General features: G+C 36.4%; 2 protein-coding genes across 7 annotated transcripts in view; both read left to right on the forward strand.

Moving 5' to 3' along the window:
• The window catches only part of LOC134535570 (DNA-binding protein RFX2-like), a 290,887-nt gene that overhangs the window by 20,186 nt on the left and 253,275 nt on the right, over positions 1-17,426 (forward strand). The window lies entirely within an intron of this gene.
• Positions 5,280-15,681, forward strand: LOC134535567 (tigger transposable element-derived protein 4-like). The gene is made up of 2 exons (XM_063374753.1): positions 5,280-8,996; positions 9,116-15,681. Exon 2 carries the CDS (start codon positions 13,129-13,131, stop codon positions 14,155-14,157), a length of 1,029 nt encoding a protein of 342 aa, XP_063230823.1. The 5' UTR covers positions 5,280-8,996; positions 9,116-13,128; the 3' UTR covers positions 14,158-15,681.

Genomic DNA, 17,426 nt, shown 5'->3' on the forward strand with positions numbered 1-17,426 from the left:
AGCGGAATACTGTAGGGCCGCGACGTCTTGGCGTGTCGTTTTGCGGGGAAGCGGGGAACAGTAAATGAGAGGGGAAGCAGCTGCGCGCGCACATCAGCCGCTATGCGGTTCATAGCAAAAACATCAGGCGCCACACTCAAAGTCTGAAGTGATCAATGGAGCCCGACGCAGGACATTCAAGATACAATAAAGAAATACATAGTGGGGAGAGGGGAATTATTAGTAGTGTAATCAAGTGTTGTGATGAAGCTGCCAACAAATGTCTGCTAGTACCTCTTGCAAAAGCAACCGAAAGAGCTGCGCGATACACAGGTATAAGCCAAAGATCAGTTTCGCGCATCCGAAAACACAACAGAGAGACGCCAAATAAAAAACAAACAACAACATTATACGTTTTTAAACGCATTCCCCGTAATTTCACCCGCGGTTTGTTTGTTTTGCATTTGGCAATTTTCCAAACTTTCTGCACCGCTTGTTAGAATATTTGTTAGCTATAAGTGTAGCCAATATTGCTACACATTATATTGCATTATATTCAATGATATTATATTACGCTATATTACATTACATACATTATACAAACACATACATTATATATTTTATTATATATATGATTTTATGATATATATTAATGTATATTATATTAATATATTATTTATTTACAATTTATATGTTTATATTTACATATATGTAACACTCCTTTATTTGACCGTGAAACAGCCTCTCGTGTTTAATTATTCATTTCAAGCCAAAAAAAAAAGGGAAACGTTTGTTGTCAGTTGATGACTTTGATAGAAGTGCGATCAGAAACACTAGCCACGAATTTTATGCAGTAAAAAAAGTGGTTCCCACAACAAGGAAATTACTGCCAGTTTTGAAAGAAAAAATCGAATGGAGTTGGGAAATGACATCGCTGCGTTAAATACTCAAATAAATGGGTTTTGTGTGGAGAAGAAGCCAAAATAAGCGAATACTTCTTCTCGAAAGATCTGACGTTGTTGCTTGGTGATCACGGTACCTGACTCAGATGAAACAGTGCAGGGAGGCTGGGAAGAAGATATATTTTACATGGATGGATCCTGGGTTGACACTAATTTAACCTTTCAGAAATATTGGCAAAAGAAAGGTGACTTTGAAGGTGTAATGGCAACAGGAAATGCACAGACTGATAGTTGTAAGCGTTGGTTCTAGGGAGGGCTTCCTTCCCGGAGCCTCTCTTGTTTATAAAGCAAGCACAACAACAGGAAACTATAAAATACGCGAGGATGGTTTGTTATAAATATGGTTTTCGGCCCGCTCTAAATGACTAAAATGGTTCTTTCAGAGTGCTGTTATGGAAAAAATACCAACCCGTGTGCATAAAAGTGGTAAGGTTCTTGAAGTGCGTGAAAGTGTCATGTCGATCGTCTTCACATTTCAGCCAAACCAAATGGAAAAGAAAGCATCAGCGAGGGAGTTACATGCAAGTCTTAATTAACTGTATTTCCTACAGCAACCTACAATTACAAATTTAGTTCTTAACTTTAAAGAATTGTATAGCTATGTTTAACTAAGCTGCCCAGTCGAGAAAATGGTGCACTACCTTTAAATAATAAATTACCGTAAAGCATTATCGCATCTTTGTATCATTAAGATCTGCGCTGTGTTGCACCGTACGTGAGATTGTTCTCGACTAATGTTTTCGGAACGGCATGAAGACTTCCAGGCCGTTGTTATCTGTGGAGAGGCAAGGCGGGACGTGTCGATTACAAGGTCGCTGAGCTCTAGGGAGTCGACCCGCCAAGACGTCGCGGCCCTACAGTAGTTCCAATGAGCCCAACGACAATATCTTTAAGGGGGGGAAACTAAAGAGTTTGGCAAAAAATTTGAATTTTGTTGAATTTTCAAAAAAAAATTTTTATGTGGAATAATCAATTTTCATAAAAAGTAATTCTGGTAATATGTGGACCTATTACAGTTTTACAGGAAAAATTGTTTTTAATTCTATGATGCATGGAATTATTAAAATTTAACTTTAAAATTTTCAAAATTTGACAAAAGTGCCATTTTTGATTGAAAATTACTCAAAAATCCCATATTTTAAAAATCTGAAAATTTGTAACTTTTTAGTCCTCACCTTTAGTAATAGCATGCACTTTGTTGGATAGTGTGTTTTTGCCTGTAAACATTTCTAGAATTTTTTGAAAATGTAATTTTCTTACATTTTCTAAGGTCTGCACACTCAATTAACAAATGTTTTGTTAGTTTCCAAAAAGTGAGATGTAATTTGTAAATTGGGGAAACCTTGGGAATTACAAAAAGAGAGTCTGTGTATACATTATCACATTAACATAATATGCACAATACATATACACACATATAATACATATGCATACTCTTTAACTTGCATGAAAACCAAAATTTCAAAGTAAAATTGAAACCAACAATATGTACCTATAATTAATTATATGTAGACTGCTTACCCTTCCTCAACTATATGTAACATATATTGACAAACTTCCTAAAATATTATTTGGCTGATTAAAGACAGTAGATCTGCTGGATCTTCATCAACTCAGCTTTGTCGAAAGTGTGGAGTCTTGCTGATTGTCCAAGTGGAGTATGATTGCTTACTGCTAACAAAACATTTTGTAGTGGCACCGGACATTCATCCTTCTTCTTTTCAGATTCCTGTGGCCACTGAAACCCTTTAGCTGGACCATGGGGATGCATAAAAGACACTGTCATGTCGTTCAACTCTTTAGATATACCAGTGATCTGTCCCATCCACCAATTCTGATCGTATACACAAGCAACGAACTGGCCTACTTGGAAATCATTTATTGAATAATGTGTTTTAATCTGGTTAGATTGTACAACTATTTCTATTTTATCTTTAATTGTGCGTCCCATGTATGTCTCATTTTTAATCAGCCAGTAATGTTTAGATTGTATTCCAACAACTGGTTTTACAGTAGCCCATTCTTTTTCCTTAGATGACCTATACGTTTGAATTGTTTTACTTTCAAGAGCCAATAGAGTTATCTTTGGTACAAGGTTACCTACTTCAGCAACAAATGAAGCAGAATCTCTAATGGCATTAACACACACTGCCCGAAGATTGAACTTAGTTGCAAAGTGTTTACACAAACCACCTATTGCATTACATGCACTTTTGCCATGCCCTGTAGCAGAAAAAATCCATTTTTTTTCAACAGTTTGAGTATTTTTACATAGTTCATACAGCTGAAACCTATTTTTGAAATGTCCAGCTGCCCCATCTGTAATGTACACTATTGAACTCAAAAGTTCTAACTGACAAAATTTTGAAATTTCCAGTTTTATAACCTCTAAAGCACAGAGAACGTGAGCAGAGTCGTGAGCTATATCATCAGATACTATAACAAAACTTCTTATTTCCGCACCAAAGTATGCAACACAGGTAAACAGTGAAAGCTGATCAGTTTGCCAGTGGTAAGTTTGGATTTCATCAGGCAATACAACTGACCAGTTCTCAGCAAAATCAAAATGTAAAACAAGAGCATTATTTTGTTGGACAGAACTTCTTGCTTCAGCTATTCCTTCCCTTTGTATTTTCCTAATGTAACTGTGAGGAATAGCTTTTTTAACCCAATGCCTTACATGTTCCAGAAAATTATTTACAGATACAGTTTTTTTTATGAGGTCACCATGTTCCCAAATCGCAAATGTAACTTCTTCCCCTTCATCCAAGCCAAAGTTTTCAACAGTTAATGTTTCTGTGCCAGGACAGTCACCACACTCCTCGAGCCAGCAATCTTCATTCCTTTTTTCGTCACACAAACACTTCAGTAGAAGATAGTCTTCATCAATTTGGTTATTTGTTACATTTCGAAGAGCTACACAGATAAGTTGCATGTTACTGCAGTAAATACAAGAACACACAGTCTGTTCTGGCTGAATTTTCACCCATCTTGGTCGTAAGGCATAAAACTTTGAAAGACTAATTTCTATAAGAGGATTATCTTTTTTGAATGCTTTGTATGCCTCTTTGATGGACCTTGTCATGAATCTTTTAACCTTTTTTACTTTCTGGCCATTACCATCCTTAATGCAAATAACATCTTTTTTGTTTGGACTTTCCCTTGAACAGTCTTTACTATCTTCTAGGTAATATGATAATGCTAGATCTTGTACCTGTGTAGGTAAAGGATGTCCACTATAGGGGTCAGGTTGAGCATAAATTCCCTTATTTTTTATAACTGTGCGACATTTATCAATGAGGTACTTTGACACTGAAGGTAATTTTTCCTTCAATACAGTTTTACTAAATGTTTGTGGTACCAATGTTAGTAGCTGTACTTTTCCATTGTAGTTACAAGTATGAAGAGCTGAGTCAATATTCGAAAACCATAGACTACAATTGACACACACAGGCATTTCATCATCAGACTCACTTGAAAGATGCACGTGATATATGTCTTGTAATTTGTTCACAGCAGAAGTTTTTAACTCATCAACTAATTTTATCTTCTTTTTCCTCGCATAACCTTCTCTCCTATCCAATCTCACCTCTGAAGGGGATTTCAATGGTGATACTTCTACATTTAATGTTTTAATGAGACTGCTATTTAAAACACTTACTAGTTCATCCTCCGGAATAAAATTCTCTGATGTGGATGTTTCTTCCGCATCTTCAGCAAGTTCCAGAAATTTTTTTTTATAAAAAGTAACACAGTTGCTACACAAAATATCATTTTTATTTACTGAAACAGATACACCCACAAACTTTTGAATATCATCTGCTAAATCATTCACCTTACACATCCTCACACATTTACTTTTATACACACTTTTTTTGTGCCTTTTAATGTAGTCCACACATTTAATTCTCTCCGTACTATGAAAGTCAGACATGATTTAGTTCACTAGCTGAACATCACCCATGAACACACACAACACAACTGTAACAGCAAAAGTTTGGGAATTCCCTTGTAGTCTTGTAGTTGATTCCCCCTATGGTCACCAGGGATTTCCCTCAAGCTACCAGGGATTCCCCTTACAGCAAGCGCCTGGGAATATTCAGATAGGGACTCCCCCTTCATATTTCCCAAGGTTTCCCCTCATACAAAACCAGTTACAAATTATCACATACTATTTAGATACCAACAAAACATTTATTAATTGAGCATGCACAACATACAAAAGGTAATGACATTACATTTTCAAAAAATTCTAGAAATGTTTACAGGCAAAAACACACTATCCAACAAAGTGCATGCTATTAATAAAGGTGAGGACTACAAAGTTACAAATTTTCAGATTTTTAAAATATGGGGTTTTTCAGTAATTTTCAATCAAAAATGGCACTTTTGTCAAATTTTGAAAATTTTAAAGTTAAATTTTAATAATTCCATGCATCATAGAATTAAAAACAATTTTTCCTGTAAAACTACTGTAATAGGTCTACATATTACCAGAATTACTTTTTATGAAAATTGATTATTCCACATAAAAATGTTTTTTTGAAAATCCAAAAAAATCTAAATTTTTTGCCAAATTTTTTAGTTTCCCCCCCTTAAAGATATTGTCGTTGGGCTCATTGGAACTATTCCACTCTGTAGTTCACTATAATAGGTACAAAATAAAAAAAAAATCAACAAAATCAGTAAAATAGTTTTGAAATGCCGCTCATTTAAAAAACACCCCTTTTTCCACCTTTTTTGATTTTGAACCAACTTCAAAAGGCTATAACATGGGGAAAAAAAATTTTGGGACAAAATCCTTTTGGCATACTTCTTGTCTGCACTGGTTGTAACTGCTGTAATTTTTTAAAGCAAATCTGAGATGGTGACCTGACACATTATCTTGCTAACTGCCTGAATTGAGGTGGAATGGCTCTAAAATATAATTGAAAACCAAATGTTACAAATTAAGTACATTTTCTGTTTTATTTATACAATTATAATGGAAAATATATTAGGTTTTCATTATCATTTTTTATGTACAGTTATGTTATAGTTCATAAATTATTTATCCTACTAGCCTACTAATATTATAAATGCTAAAGTTTGTATGTGTGCGTGTTACCACTCAGCTCCTAAACGGCTGAACAGATTTTCATGAGATTTGGTATATAATAACTTTACGTCCTGGAATAGAGCAAAGAGTACTTTTCATTCCGGAAAAATTTATAGTTCCTGTGGGATACATAAATTTGCAATGCCAATTCCTGTTTTTGGTCGAAAATCTACATGGCATTGCATTGTTGATGCTTCCTCCGCCTCCATGGCAACGACTATTGCACTGTTGATACATTCTTTGTCTATATAAAAAGTTTTGTGGAGGTATCAAAGACCAAATTTCATATTTTTCAATTATGTCCTACACACTTGAAACTCTGCAATGATGTCCTTATATTGTGAAATATTCAGCCCGGGCAAAGCCGGATACTTCAGCTAGTTTTTTTATATTTTAACAAAAATAATTTGTTGACTATCCCTCATGCATTCAAGTGGTAAAATTTACATAATAGGTATGTCAAATCAGACATAATAAGGAGGTGAACGATGCATCAAATCAGGTATTTTTGCTTTTTTGGAATTTTGTTTATGATGCAAAAAGAGAATGTTAAATCCAAGATTTTGACCACGGAAGACAACCGTATCATTATCAAAAACTTTAAAAACCACGAAATTTTCAACCTTTTTTCAGGTTTTGTGGATTTTTACCCAGAAGGACTTGGTTTTGGGCAACGACAGTTCAATTTACGTTTGAAGAAGATTAAATTTGCAACAATATGAGACTAAAACGGTTATTGTAGGGCCAATATGTTCGGAGATACAGCTTTGAAATATATGGCCCATTTTTCATTTTACATGATTTTTAGCAAAATTGCATAGCTATACATTAATTTCATAATTACATTTATGTTTCTGAAGGAGCAGTTTATTGTTCGTAAACCCTCCTACCCTGTCAATGGAATCTACAAGTGCCTCAAAAGAACACAAAGTGACCCCCCTCCCCACCATTTGTGTAATTTGGTTGTCTCTTAAAATCCAAATAGAAGAGCTACCTAGACACATTTTTTTAAAAAATACTACCCATCTAACTGTACTTGTTATCTGTACCTACAAATTACCAAATTGTTATGCACGTGAAAAGGATGGGCCATCTGGACGGGGAACGTTAGGGAGTGGTCCTTTGTTTACATGCCAACTTCAAAGCAATGGTCCTACTGCCCAATTGTGGTTGCAGTATTTCCAAATGGTTACACTGATGAAACAATTAATCGAAGCAGAGAGATCAGGAAACTGGGATTTACATCTGACCACCACACAGCATATACTACCATTTTTACATGCTGCAAGCCACTTGTGTTATGCTAAGTGTGCTCACTTGTATGTTTAGGACATGTTGGGTTTGGAAGAGAGAACGGATCCTCAGGAATATAAACTTTTTACAACAGATGGATACTTTACAATCCGATGCTCTAAAAAATTCTGGGCTGGCATCTGGTCTGATATGTCTCTAGAGCAAGTGCTCATGAAATCCATGAAGAGCTATGGAGGGCTCACCCGGGGTCGTGTAATTACTCCCAGCATTCTGATTTGATGGACTTTGGGAATGGTTTATCTCCAGAACATCTGCGAAGAAGTAGAGGTCTACTGTGATATTGACTCAACAACAAGTGAGCAGCATGTGGACCTACGCCAGTCTCGTATTACCCGAGATGTAGCGAATACAGAAAAGTTGTGTCACTAGTTTTCCCAACATCCTCCATTCCCTACTACCAAATTCATAATGTCAATATGCAGTTAGGATGGTTGGAGAAGCAACTGTTAACTGCCACATGGCTCTTCAGATTGGGCATGATTCTTTGTTACGAGTAGTTGGAAAAAAATTTCTGTGATGACAAATTAAAATGAAACAACAAAGTAGTGTCCCTGGCATCTGCTATACAATCAGCATCAGTTGGTGAGAGAAAGGTGACAGTTGACCCTCTAACCCTGTTTCACTGGTTATGCATCTTGAAACAATCTGATGAATTGAAATTGTTTTTTATGTACAAGCGATCACCATTCCCACTGTCGATGTTTACAGAAGAAGGAATGAGGAAGGGCACAAAATCAGCTTTCTACGCAGCATTCTTATCTGTCAACATAAATGAGTCTCGAGAAACACCAAAACATGTGGTGATAGATGGCGGGCATCTTCTCCAAAGTTGTGTGGCCTCAATTCCTTGTTTGAGGTAATAGCTGCCAGGTAAATCCAATACCTCACCACTCACTATGGATCCAAAGTCACAGTAGTTATTGATGGCTACCCGACTGAGGCTGCAGAGGAGAGCACGAAGAGCTCCGTGCGTATTTGCAGATCTAAGGCTGCAACATCCCCTCAAATTTTATTTAACGCCAGTACAATTGCTCAAGTGTCTCAAGAAACGTTCTTATCCAATGAACACAATAAAATTCTGTGTATAGACTTCCTGAAGACAGAAATGGGGAAACACAATATTCCAACAGTGCAGGCTACAGAAGATGCCGACAGACTGATCATAACAGCAATCTCTTTATCCACTACTCACGATAATTGTTGGTGAGGATGTGGACTTGCTAGTCATACTTGCAGGCATCACACTGCCAAACCTCCGGAACATATTTCTTACGAAATGTGGGCGGGGTGTACATGATGTGACCTATACTAACATCTATTTCAAATATGACTATAGTAACTCTCAACTTCTGCTTGTTTTCCACGCCTTCAGTGGTTGCAACTCCACATCATTCTTTGGGCAAGGGAAAACAAAAATTGTCACCAAATTTGAAAAACATTGAGACCTTGATGGCAAAGCTGCAATTTTCTTTGACAGCAACACCAACCCGGATGATATTGGAGGACTGCACAAAACTCAGAACCTGGGTGAGCTGAGATACAATTTGTTCGCAAAGGCTGCGATGAAAACAAACTTCAACCTAGTGAGATTGCCTCCCACCCAGGATTCAATCAGGTTTCACTCCCTGCACATCTACCACCAGGTACAACAGTCTTTAAATAAAATTTATCTTTGTATTTATCATATATCATTGTGCTCTTTGATTGTTTTGGTATAGCCAATCAATGATTGAACTTGCTTTGTATGTGTTTTTTTACACAGGTCCAGAAGTGGTTAGCAGTCAACAAACAGCCTCTTGACAGAGGGTAGCTGCGCACTTCTCAAGGTTTCAGCCCAAAGATCATGACAAGAGATGCGGCGCCTCAACATCTGCTGGAGCTCATCTCCTGCGGCTGCAGAAAAGGCTGCGGCAGCGATTGCATCTCCAGGAACGCTGGGCTCAAGTGCTCCATCACTTGCAGCCACTACGAGGGAGCCTCATGTGACAACATCCCTGAGCTCGCATTTGGCGTGAATTACTCACTTGTCTCAGATGACATGACAGACGAAGACGAACTGAAGAATTGTGGACGCCCGTCTCAGACATTCTTGAAAACTCTCCTGTCATTTCAAAAGAAGTCTTGGACCATCCAAGTCCATTTAAGAGGACAAAATTTGTTTAAAATAACAAATAAATCCTCAAAATTGTTTAAATATGTTAGATTTTTAGATGTTTCCATCTATGTATTTATTTTCAATATTATATAAATAAATAATTATCCCAATAATTAAAAGACATCGTAAGTGATTGTCAGTATTGCTGATTTTTTCGTATTCCCATGACTGTAAATAAAAATACAAATATCTCTTTTTTTTTTGCTTAAGTGGCTAGGGAGTGGGTCAATTTGTAGTCCCCTGAGATCCCAGTAGAGTCCATTGAGAGGGTAGGAGGGTTTACGAACAATAAACTGCACCTTCAGAAACATATATGTTACTGAAAACCATGAAATTTTTCTAAAAATCATTTAAAATGAAAAATTGGCCATATATTTCAAAGCTGTATCTCCAAAACTGTTAGTCCTACAATAACCATTTTAGTCTCATATTGTTCCAAATTCAATCTTCACACGTAAATTCAACTGTCGTTGCCCAAACCCAAGTACTTCTGGGTCAAAATCGACAAAACCTGAAAACAAATTTTAAATGTCGAGGATTTTTTTTTAATTTTTTACAATGACGCGGTCGTCTGCTGAGGTCGAAAACTTGGATTTAGCATTCCCTTTGCACAATAAACAACATATCAAAAAAGCAAAAACACCTAATTTGATGCAACGTTCAATGTCAGATTTATTGAACTAGTAGGTACTTTCTACAAAAACTGCACCTTTGAGTGCGGAAATTTCAAAAGGTACGGACCACGTGGAACAAAGTCTCTGTATCCAAATTGTCAATTCCCACCTACTTGCACCTTCTTGACTTTTCACACCACCTCTCTAAGCAGATGAAGAAGTTATAATTACACGTGTCAGTAGAACAATTATGTTGTCAATGTTTAGTTACTACTTCTGGTAACATGAACGCCAAGTAGCTTAACTTTCTGGTGGCTGATGTCTCAGAAATACATCTAACTTCAACAAAGTCTTTAAGGGGCCGCCTAGTCAGGGGTGTAAGGCAGGATGATAATTGGTGCGCACTGGTGCTTATAGCGCACCATCCCTCTAAGCGGAAGGCTGTGGACTAGCGCACAGTCTTCTCGTCGTGCATACGGCAACTGTGATATTTGAGTATTGACCATAACATTGCAAGGTGGAGAAATGAAGATAAAGGTATATTGCAAGTCCCTAGTTTGCTTTCAAGAATCTCTACCAGGTGTTTTATGCCTAAAAATTATTCTGAAAATGTGAATTTTAGCCATTTTCACTCTTCAAAAACCATAGTTAAAAAAAATAATGAAACAGAACTACTCATCTGCCCTCAGCACAGTCTTAAATGCTTTTCACAAACAGACACCACTCGGCTATCCTGAGCAGTTTTCAAATTGCATATTTTTTTTAAGCACTGCACACTTAATGTGTGCCCAGGCAGGTGGAGCCTATAAGACATGAAACATCCTCTTGATTTTATTTGTCAATGTTACAAGGCATTCATCAACAAAAACATCACTTAGACTATGTGTGTGGAAAATAAATTTGCTGGAAACTCAAAATCTTGCAACCACAATTTTCAAGCTATTTGTGTGATAGTTTAAAGGTGTAAAATAACTTTATAATTCACAATGCTTGTTTGGGCTCAGTATCTAGTAAAAAAAAATTGTTAATTGTTTAGACAATGTATGGCCCATGTGGCAATTGTCCAATTTGCAGGTCTAGCAACTGCAGAAATACAACAGCAGACCGAAATACAACAGCAAGCAGACCAATTACAGCATGGAAACATATTGTTAACTTTATTAAAGCACACCTTACCGTTTGAAAGTAGATAAGTAGTGGAAGTTAAATATATGCTGGTGATTTTGCTGAGCGCTGTCAATGTAATCCGAGCAAGATAAGATAAAGTTAACTATACCTGCAGAATATGTTACCTTTCTGCATGAAATATGCTGCAAATTGGTCACAGAAGGATAGTGCTATTTTTTATTTGTTTCTTGAGACGCATAAACATTTTTCAATGTATAGCAATTTTCTATGCTGTTAGTGTATATACTTTTGTATGTTTTGTTTTACATATAAAACATATAAAATTGTTAATAAAATAGGCCATGTGATAAATCACGAAACCACCAATAAATCATCAAAAATTCCAAAAAAACTTGTTTTACTATGTATGAAGTTAGGTTCTTTACAGTAATTTATTTGAAAACCTGAAAAACTAGAATGATTCCTTATGTTCAATAAACTAAATAAAAGCTATTTATTATGGTAACCATAAACCAAAGAATCCTATCTTATGACTTGATACAAACCCTCTATCTACTTCAGAGCCATTCCATTTCAATTCAGGCAAGAGCGTGTCAAGTCATTATCTATGATTTGCTTTAGAAAATTATAGCAGTTACTTACAACAGTGGAGACAAGAAGTGTGCTAAAAGGATTTCGACCCAAAAAATTTCTTACCCATGTTATAGCCTTATGAAGTTGGTTCAAAATTAAAAAAAGATGGAAAAAATTGCTTTCTTCAAATGAGCGGCATTTCATAACTATTTAACGGATTCCAATTTTTTTTGGAAATGTTATACAGTGGAACCTGGATAATTCGAACTTCTTTAATTCGAAATCTTCTTTAATTCGAATTTTCCTCTTGGTCCCTAGCATTTTGTATCTAAACAATGCTAAAAATCGTGGATAATTCGAATTTTATTTTGGATAATTCGAATTTTCGGTGCGTCTAATTTAGTGAATAAATTATAAACTACGGCTCAAAAAATTGTAAATTTATCGGGAAATACGTTTTACAAACAATACTCGGCAAAAGTTAAGCGTTTGACCAAATGCGCGGTAGCTTGTAGTGTGATGACTCACCCTTCCCCTCCCGCACACTTGTGCCGAGTGCCGACCGCCTGCGCGTAGCAACAACACGCAGCAGTAGTGTCTCCAAGGTCACCTCTCCCCACACTCACCCCTCTCCACTCCGTACTGTACAACTGTGCATCGTTCTGTGTATCGTCTGTTTTGTAACATACAGTGTACTGTAGCTTATTTAAAATTGTCTTTTGATGTGTGATTACGTGTAGTTTTTACGTACAGTGACGTTTAGTGAGTGAACTGTGAGAGTAGCAACCATGGCGTCGACCTCGTCTACAAAATCCCGTGCTTATAAAACTTTGACTCTAGCTGAAAAAGTAGCGGCGATTAGGGAAGTGGACAAAGGCGTGAAAAAGAAATTGGAAATCGCGAAGGACTTTGGGATTCCACCCAACACTCTATCCACTTTCTTGAAGAATAGAGATAAAATTCTCAGCAGTGCAGAGGAATTTGATAAAGACCGAAAACGACTACGAGAACCAGATAACCCAGACGTCGACAATTGTGTTCTTAAGTGGTTCAAGCAAGCCAGAGACAAAAAAATTCCGTTGAGTGGTCCCCTAATAAGGGTAAAGGCCGAGCAATTCGCTAAAGAATTGGGCAAACAAAATTTCAAAGCTAGCACTGGATGGCTGGATGGTTTCAAAGAACGTAATAAAATTACGTTCAAAGCAGTCTGTGGCGAAAGTGGGGCAGTGAACCAGCAAGAAGCCGGCCAGTGGAAGCGAGATTTAGAAGAGATGATCCAAGATAGAGACCCAAACAATATTTTCAATGTTGATGAGACTGGCCTTTTTTTTTAAATGCACACCGGACAAAACATTGGCATTTAAAAGCGAAAAATGTCATGGTGGAAAACTAAGCAAAGAAAGAGTGACGCTTTTAGTCGGAGCAAACATGGACGGCTCAGAAAAGCTGCCCTTGTTGAAGATTGGAAAATCGGCTAATCCCCGTTGTTTTAAGAATGTCAAGTCGAAACCGGTGGATTACGTTAACAGCTCAAACGCTTGGATGACAGGCGACCTGTTTTCAAAGTGGCTAATAAAGTTGGACAAGAAGTTTATTAAAGAAAAGCGTCAGGTGGTCCTCTTCATCGACAACTGTACTGCGCATAACACCATACCAGTGTTGAAATGTGTTAAAGTGGTTTTTTTCCCAGCCAATATGACATCTGTTGTCCAGCCAATGGACCAAGGGATAATAAAAAATTTGAAACATTTCTACAGAACCTTGCTGGTAGAAAACATACTGGCCGGAGATGGAAACGCCCTGAAAATAAAGCTCGATATTCTGCAAGCTTCCAGAATGTGTAAGCAAGCGTGGGACAGAGTGAAGCCAGAAACAATCAAAAACTGTTTTAAAAAGGCAGGTTTTGTTAAAACCGAGGACGAAACTGTGGAAGCAACTGAAGCGGAAGCCATTCCAGCAGCAGTCGACGGCTGGGAGAATGTGGGAGCCGACCCGACCATCTCGTACGAAGACTTTCTCAATGTCGATGAAGATGTTGCGGTGTGCGGTGACGTCACTGACACCGAAATCATCGCAGAGGTGCTCGGCAGTGAGAAGCAAGACGATGACGGGGAAGGTTCGGAAGAAGAGATCGCTGGAGTAGAAGAAGAACCGGTGCCGAGTGCAGCTGACGCCATGAATCACATAAAAGAACTTAGACGTTTTTTTGAGAGCCGAATTAATGTAAGTGATTCATACTTCATCTCTTTGATTAAGTTAGAATCTTTTGTAATGGCCGAGAGCCTTAATTCGAGAAAACAGGCCAAAATATCATCTTTTTTTCAAAAACAATAGGTTGTTTTTATGTTTCAGCTCAATAGTTTTAAGGTCATTTTAATATGTATGTATCGTTTAGGCATTAATTGATGTATTTATTCAAAAAATGTCAACCAATAAAGAGTTTTAATAGAAAATATGATTTTTTATTGTTTTGGCCCTATTTATATTACGAACTTCTTTAATTCGAATTTTTGGATAATTCGAAGTTTTTGACTGGTCCCTTGAGGTTCGAATCATCCAAGTTCTACTGAATTGAACTACAGAGTGGTAAAGTTTTAATGAGCCCCATGACTATATTTTTAAAGGGAGGAAACTCAAAAATTTGACAAAATATTTTTTTTTTTTTTTTGGGATTTTCAAAAAAAAATTTTTTAAATGGAATAATCAATTTTCATAAAAAGTAATTCTGGCAATATGTAGACCTATTACAGTAGTTTTACAGAAAAAAATGTTTTAAGTTCAATGATGCACGGAATTATTAACATTTAACTTTAAATTTTGCAAAATTTGACAATTTCTTAAACATCTGAAAATTTGTCAGTTTGTAGTCTTAACCTTTGTTAATAGCATGCACGTTGTTGGATAGTGTGTTTTGGCCTGTAACCATTTCTAGAATTTTTTGAAAAATGTAAATTTATTAAATTTTCTAAGGACTGCAGGCTCAATTAACAAATAAGATTTGTTGGTTTCTAAATATGAGATGTAATTTGTAACTGGTTCTGAATTTGGGAAAACCTTAGGAAATATGAAGAGTCCCTAACTCAATATTCCCAGGTGCTGTAAGGGGAATCTCTGTAGTTTCAAGGGAATTCCCTGATGACCACGAGGGGAATCACCTACAGGACTACAAGGGAATTCCCAAACTTTTGTTGTTACAGTTGTGTTATGTGTGTTGATGGGTGATGTTCAGCTAGTGAACTAAAACATGTCTGCCTTTCATAGCACCAAGAGAATTAAATGTGTGGACTACATTAAAAGGCACAAAAAAAGTGTGTAGAAAAGTAAATGCGTGAGGATGTGTAAGGTGAATGATTTAGCTGATAACATTCAAAGGATCGTGGGTGTAGCTGTCTCAGTAAATATAAATGATATTTTGTGTAGTAATGTGTGTTACTTTCTACAAAAAGACATTTTTGTAACTTGCTAAAGAATCTGCAGAAGGAATACCTACATTAGAGAATTTTATTCCGGAGGATGAACTTGTATGTTTTTTTAAATAGCAGTCTCATCAAAACATTAAATGTAGGAGTATCACCATTGAAATCCCCTTCAGAGGTGAGATTGAATAGGAGAGAAGGTTATGCGAGGAAAAAGAAGATAAAATTAGTCAACGAGTTAAAAAATGTAGCTAAACAAATTAAAAGACATATATCACGTGCATGTTTCAAGTGAGTCTAAAGATGAAATGCCTGTGTGTGTCAATTATAGTCTATGTTTTTCTAATAATGACTCAGCTCTTCGTACTTTTAACTACAATGGAAAAGTGCACCAACAACATTGGTACCACAAACATTTAGTAAAACTGAATTGAAGGAAAAATTTACCTACAGTGTCTCGAAGTACATTGATAAATGTCGCACAGTTATAAAAAAATAAGGGAATTAATGCTCAACCTGACCCCTTAGTGGACATCCTTTACCTACACAGGTACAAGCTCTAGCATTATCATATTACCTAGAAGATAGTAAAGACTGTTCAAGGGAAAAGTCCAAACAAAAAAGATGTTATTTGCATTAAAGATGGTATTGGTGAGATAGTAAAAAAAAAAGTTAAAAGATTCATGACAAGGTCAATCAAAGAGGCGTACAAAGCATTCAAAAAAGATAACCCTTCTATAAAATGGGTCTTTCAAAGTTTTATGCCTAATGGCAAAGGTGGGTGAAAATTCAGCCAGATCAGAGTGTGTTTTCTTGTATTTACTACAGTAACTTGCAACTAATTTGTGTAGCCCTTCGAAATATAACAAATAACAAAATTGAGGAAGAAGATCTTCTACCGAAGTGTTTGTGTGACAAAATGAATAAATATTGCTGGCTCGAGGAGTGTGGTGATTGTCCTGGCACAGAAACATTAACTGTTGAAAATTTTGGCTTGGATGAAGGGGAAGAAGTTACATTTGTGATTTGGGAACATGTTGATGTTATAAAAAAAACTGTATATCTGTAAATAATTTTCTGGAACATGTAAGGCATTGGGTTAAGAAAGCAATTCCTCACAGTTACATTAGTAAACTACAAAGGGAAGGAATAGCTGAAGCAAGAAGTTCTGTCCAACAAAATAATGCTCTTGTTTTAAATTTTGATTTTGCTGAGAACTGGTCGGTTGTATTGCCTGATGAAATCGAAACTTACCACTGGCAAACTGATCAGCTTTCACTGTTTACCTGTGTTGCATACTTTGGTGCGTAAATAAAAAGTTTTATTGTACCTAGTACCTATCTGATGATATAGCTCACGACTCTGCTCATGTTTTCTGTGCTTTAGAAATTATAAAACTGGAAATTTCAAAATTTTGCCACTTAGAACTTTTGAGTTCAATAGTGTACCTACATTACAGATGGGGCGGCTGGACATTTCAAAAATAGGTTTCAACTATGAACTCTGTAAAAATAAACAAATGTTGAGAAAAAAAATATGGATTTTTTCTGCTACAGGGAATGGCAAAAGTGCATGTGATGCAATAGGCGGTTTGTGTAAACACTTTGCAACCAAGTTCAATCTTCGGGCAGTGTGTGTTAATGCAATTAGAGATTCTGCTTCATTTGTTGCTGAAGTACCGTAAGTAATATTGTACCAAAGATAACTCTATTGGCTCTTTAAAGTAAAAAAATTCAAATGTATAGGTCATGTAATGAAAAAGAATGGCCTACTTAAAACCAGTTGTTGGAATACAATCAAAACATTACTGGCTGATTAAAAATGAGACATGGATGGGAAGCACAATTAAAGATAAAATAGAAATAGTTATACAATCTAAACAGATTAAAATACATTATTCAATAAATGATTTCCAAGTAGGCCGGTTCGTTGCTTGTGTTTATGATCAGAATTGGTGGATGGGACAGATCACTGGTATATCTAATGAGTTAAACAAACGACATCACTGTGTATTTTATGCATCCCCTTGGTCTTCTGGAAAGACCACTACAAAAAGTTTTGTTAGCAGTAAGCAATCCTACATCACTTGGAATATCAGCAAGACTCCACACTTTCGACAAAGCTTAGTTGATGAAGATCCAGCAGATCTACTGTCTTTAATCAGCCAAAAAATATTTTAGGAAGTTT

The sequence above is a fragment of the Bacillus rossius genome, chromosome 8, assembly GCF_032445375.1.
Source record: "Bacillus rossius redtenbacheri isolate Brsri chromosome 8, Brsri_v3, whole genome shotgun sequence".
Taxonomy (NCBI): Eukaryota; Metazoa; Arthropoda; class Insecta; order Phasmatodea; family Bacillidae; genus Bacillus; species Bacillus rossius.

What these genes read in the sequence shown, in the direction of transcription:
- LOC134535567 (XM_063374753.1), top strand. Translation starts at nt 13,129, where the DNA reads ATGTTGATGAGACTGGCCTTTTTTTTTAAATGCACACCGGACAAAACA.